General features: G+C 57.5%; 1 protein-coding gene across 1 annotated transcript; it reads left to right on the top strand.

Annotated features, from left to right (window-relative positions):
* Positions 1–3534: 3534 nt before the first annotated feature.
* Positions 3535–4359, top strand: LOC114071911 (gastrula zinc finger protein XlCGF7.1-like; the record flags this gene model as incomplete). Its single annotated transcript, XM_027909793.1, has 1 exon — positions 3535–4359. A coding segment is annotated over one exon (825 nt), but the record flags the coding sequence as incomplete, so codon positions are not given.
* Positions 4360–4779: the final 420 nt, after the last annotated feature.

Genomic DNA, 4779 nt, shown 5'->3' with positions numbered 1-4779 from the left:
CCAATGCCCGTCCCGTCCCCGCCCCGGTTCTGCCCCGTTCTGCCCCAGGAACGCCCGTGGGGAATTGAGTCTGGGGGAATTCGGAGCTTTGAGCGGCTGCAACTACAACTCCCGGCGTGCCCCGCGCGGCAAAGGGGGCGGGGCGGGGTCTCTGCCGGCGGGGCGCGCGCACAGCCCCGCGGTGGCTGCTGGGAAAGTGATGGCGGCGGCGGCAGGATCTGTTGAGCCCTGTTGAGACCTGGCTGGGGCTGTGGTGAGTCTGGGGATGCGCTCGGGGGCTGCGGGGAACGCGACTGTGGGCGGGAAGGCTGGAGGGCTCGGCAGAGTGGAGAGGAGGGGCTCGGGGGTTCCCGAGGAGGTTTCGAGGTCTACGAGGAGCTCTTGGGGTGTCGCGGAGGGGATTTGGTGTCCTGAAGGCGCTCAGAGGGGAGAGTGAAGGTGCCTGAAGGGGTTTAGGGGGTCCCCGAAAGGGCTGGGGGCCTCGGAAAGCTCCCAGAGGGGGCTGTTTAAACGCCATGGCTGCACTGCGCAGGCGCCGGCGGAGTTTTCATTAAAGAAACTTCAACTCCCATAAGGCTTTGCGCGGCGCCGCCATTGCCGCTCGTGCCACAGCGCCCCCCTGCCGGCTGGGCGGACCGACCGCAGGGAAAGCGGTTCCTGATGCCGCCCCGAACCCCAGAGACCCCCAAAACTCAGCACACAGAGACCCCACAGGAGGTGAGGCTCGGAGGTCCCCAAAGCCTATCAGTGGTGTCTAGGGGGTCCCCCAGGTTCAGGGGAGGGGTCCTGGTGGTGCTACCCAAAATCTTTGCAGGGAGATGAACCATATCTGGGTTTGGGGATCCCAGTGCCCCCAGTATAGCCCAGTGACCTCCCAGTGGCTCTCAGTATGGCCCAATGATCCTCCGGTGAGCACCCAGTAACCCCCAGTATGGTCCAGTAACCTCCCAGTGTCCCCCCGTGTGTCCTGGTAATTCTCTAGTAATCACCCAATTTCTCCCAGTACCCTCCCAGCATCCCTCAATAACCTCCCCTGGTTCCCCTAAGTGTGTCTCACTACACCCCAGTAATCACCCAGTGCCCCACAAAGCCCCCCAAGTGTCCCAACATGTCCCCAGATGCCCTTGGGCTTTGTATGAGTGTGGGGGGATGGAGTCGTTTTGGAGGTGAGAGGGTCCAAGGGGGGCCTTCTGGGGGGAGATGGAAGGTTGGGGACATCAGGGATGGGGTTTGAGGGCAGTGGAAAGGGGGGGTTTCAAGGGGGAATTGCAACCATGGGGAGGCCCTGGGGACATTGGAGACACCAGGGGTGTCTCGGGGTGCCAAGTTGGAAATTGAGGACAGCAGGAGGGTCTTGGGGACACCAGGGGGGTCTCAGGACTCACCTGCTCATGGTGCTGCCCCTTCTCTCCCCACCAGGCCCCAATAAGGCCCCCCAAATGTCCCCTAACCCCCATTTTTCATTTAATCGCCTCCCCCTCCCCGATCCCTTTTACCCCCCAATGCTCCCAAGACCCCTTTTAACTGCCCCAAATGCACCCAGAGGCCCCCAAAATGCCCCAAATCCCAATCAAACCTCCCACAAAGAGGGATCACCTGGCACCCTGGGACAGGAACACAGTGGGCTGTGCTGGGGTCACTGGGCTGTACTGGGATACCCCTCATCCCCAAAGCCCCTCCCCTGGGCATCCATGCCACGCTCTGGGAACCATGGTGGGGTTGGATCAAGGGGGGCACTTGATGATCTGGGAGGTCTTTTCCAAGCCGGCTGATTCTGGGATTCTCTGGGTGCCATGGCCAGGGCAGCACATGCTGGAGGCTCTGTCCACAGGGGATAGATGTGTCTGTGCAGACAGACAGACAAGGGCACTCTGCAAAGATGTGGGGTTAGAAAAGCAGGAGAAGTTGGGGGGTGGTTGTGGAAGGAGAAAGAAGCCCCCAGGCCAGTGCAAGCAGGAACCCCTGGGCTTGCACATCATCTGCCCTCCCTGCAGGTTGCTGTCCTGGAGAGCAGGCCCCTCTGCAGTCCCATCCCTGGGGCACAATCTGCTCTCCAGATGAATCTGAGAAATCCAATAACGAAAGTGCCCAGAAGCTTTTGGTCTTTTGAGCAGCAGAGGTGTTTATCTGTGGACGTCGGGAGCAGGCGGGGTTGGCACCACAAAGCTCGAAGGTGTCGATACAAAACAGGGTAATTTATACAGTCTGACTTCTATGATTGCAAGATTTTATATCTATATTCATTTGATTGCAACATCTAATCATTCATGTTGATAATAGCTGGAGTACAGGCAGAACTCAGGCGGAGCTTGGGGTGGAGCTCTTCTTGGCCCTCAGTTCTGGGGGTTCATCCCCCTTTCTTCATCATTTGGGCTGGGGTCTCTGCAGTCTTCCTCAGTGTGACCCCTCTAACTTTCCATTGTCTTTGCCCCAGTCACTGAAGCTTGGAGAGAGCCTTGGCTTTAGGCCTATTTCTCCTGTTCAAATGTCTCCCTTGGCTCACTTTGCCCTAATTTCTGGCTTACAGACCTGTTGTAGAATGTTTCCAGCCTTCTTTAGATCAGGTCCAAGGAACAGAACAGAACAAATTTTTCTTTATCACTTTAGGCAGAGCAGGTATGGGGAGGCTTCTCTCAGCTGAGCAAGATATTTCAGGTAATTCTTTAGGCCTTGCTCTCATTTCAAGGGGGAATGTCTGGGAAGGCGGCACCCCAAAGGTGAGAGTCAGAGGAGAAGGGACCCTTGGGACCACCAGCACTCCCAGCATCCCTAAGTGGGACCCCCAAAATCCCAGACAGGGGAGACCCTTGGAACCCCGAGTGGGGAGACAGGGAACTCCTGGGAGAGATTTTTTTTGGCTCATCTTCATAATTTGTATTTCAGCTGAATCTCAACTTTTTACAATTTGGGGGGCGCGTGTCTTCTTGCTGTTTCTGAGGGGTTTTTGCCTGAATCTTGGTGGTTTGGGTTTTTCTGGGCTGATTCTTGATGTTTTGGAGGTCCCCAAGAACCCTGAAGTTGGGAGATGGGGGAGCCTTGGATTCCTGGGACCCCCAGCAGTCTGGAGAGGGCAGGGACCCCGTAGAGGGGAGACCCCAAATACACACGGGACTCCCAGAAGCCCAGACAGGGGAGACCTCCAGAATCCCAAAGTGGAGAGACCAGGGAGGAGGAGCTCTTCACTGGGATTTTTTTGGGCTGAATTGTGATGTTTTGGAGGTTTTTATGGTCCCAGGATGTCCGGTGAGTTCTAGAGATGGACTTGGGCAAGAGGAAACCCCAAGGCAACGCTCAGCTCTTGTTTCCCTCCAGCAGGATTTGTCTTCCCCAAAGCTTGGGCAGATGGAGGAGGAGGCCGTGAGGAAGAGGAAAGAGCTGTGGGCCCCTCAGACAGGTGAGGAGGAAGTCAGTGCCCCTGTCTTGTGGTGCCTGTGGGGGCCAAATTTGGGGGGGATGTTCTTGGCCTTCCCTCTGGGCCGGAGGCAAATCCCCTGCCTGTCCTTCTTCCTTCCTGCCCCAGGCCCCAAGCTGAGGACGGAGAGCACGGAGGACAAATCCCCCCGGCAGAGCCTGGTGGGAGAGGCCGTTTTGAAGGGCTCCCCGGCGCAGGAAGGCAGCAGGGAGGAAAAGGGCCGGAGATGCCCCCGGAGGAGGGGCTGCAAAGCCAGCCCAGGGAGCTGTGAGGAGGAAAGAGCCGTCCTGTGCCGGGAAGGCGGCCGGAGCTTGAGCCGGAGCTCCGAGCTGGTGGTCCCTGAGCAGCCTCCCAGCAGGGAGAAGCCCTTCAGGTGCCTGGAATGTGGGAAGAGCTTCAGGCTGAGCTCCGACCTCCTCAGGCACCAGCACATCCACACTGGGGAACGGCCCTACACATGTAGGGAATGTGGGAAGAGCTTCAGGCAGAGCTCCAACCTGATCCAACACCAGCGCATCCACACTGGGGAACGGCCCTACACATGTGGGGAATGTGGGAAGAGCTTCAGTAGACGCTCCAACCTCCACACCCACCAGCACATCCACACTGGGGAGATGCCCTACACTTGTAGGGAATGTGGGAAGAGCTTCAGGAACAGCTCCAACCTCCGCACTCACAAGCTCATCCACACTGGGGAACGACCCTACAAGTGCTTGCAATGTGGGAAGAGGTTTCGGACCAGCTCCAATCTCCTCCTGCATGAGCGGACACACACAGATGAGAGGCCCTTCCGCTGCACCGACTGCGGGAAGGGCTTCAAACACAACTCCACCCTCATCACCCACCGGCGCATCCACACTGGAGAGAGGCCCTACAAGTGTGGGGAGTGTGGGAAGAGCTTCAAGCAGAGCTATTCCCTAACCATACACCAACGCACCCACCAGTAAAAAAAGCACTACGAATGCCCTGACTGCGGGAAGAGCTTCGGCCGCTGCTCCCACCCTGAATGACCCCCCTGAGGGTGAGGCAACCCCTGGAGTCCAGTGACTCTCAGTCCATCCCTTTCTACCAGAAAGGGCCAGTCCCCTTTGCCAGGGGCAGGTTGTGCCAACAGAACCCTTCTTGGGGGTGTGTGGAGATTCCTGCCTTGGCTGGGGACCCCCAAGGTCACTGCTCGGGGTGGAGAGCAGAGATCTCCCCACAAGCATTGGTCTGGGGGAGTTCCATCCATCTCTAATTAATAATTATTGCTTTTGTGCCAGTTTTAGTAGCATTGCTTCAACAGTTGCTTTAGCGTAGAGCGCTGTCCTATCTAATCCTGTCCTACTGGTAGTTTTAGTGTTTCTATTGTGTAGTAAATAATTCTG

Source organism: Empidonax traillii, unplaced genomic scaffold, assembly GCF_003031625.1.
Source record: "Empidonax traillii isolate 1590-97213 ecotype Southwest subspecies unplaced genomic scaffold, ASM303162v1 scaffold2417:size28172, whole genome shotgun sequence".
Taxonomy (NCBI): Eukaryota; Metazoa; Chordata; class Aves; order Passeriformes; family Tyrannidae; genus Empidonax; species Empidonax traillii.
Note: the sequence above shows the minus strand (reverse complement) of the source record. Positions and strands in the feature narration are given on the sequence as shown.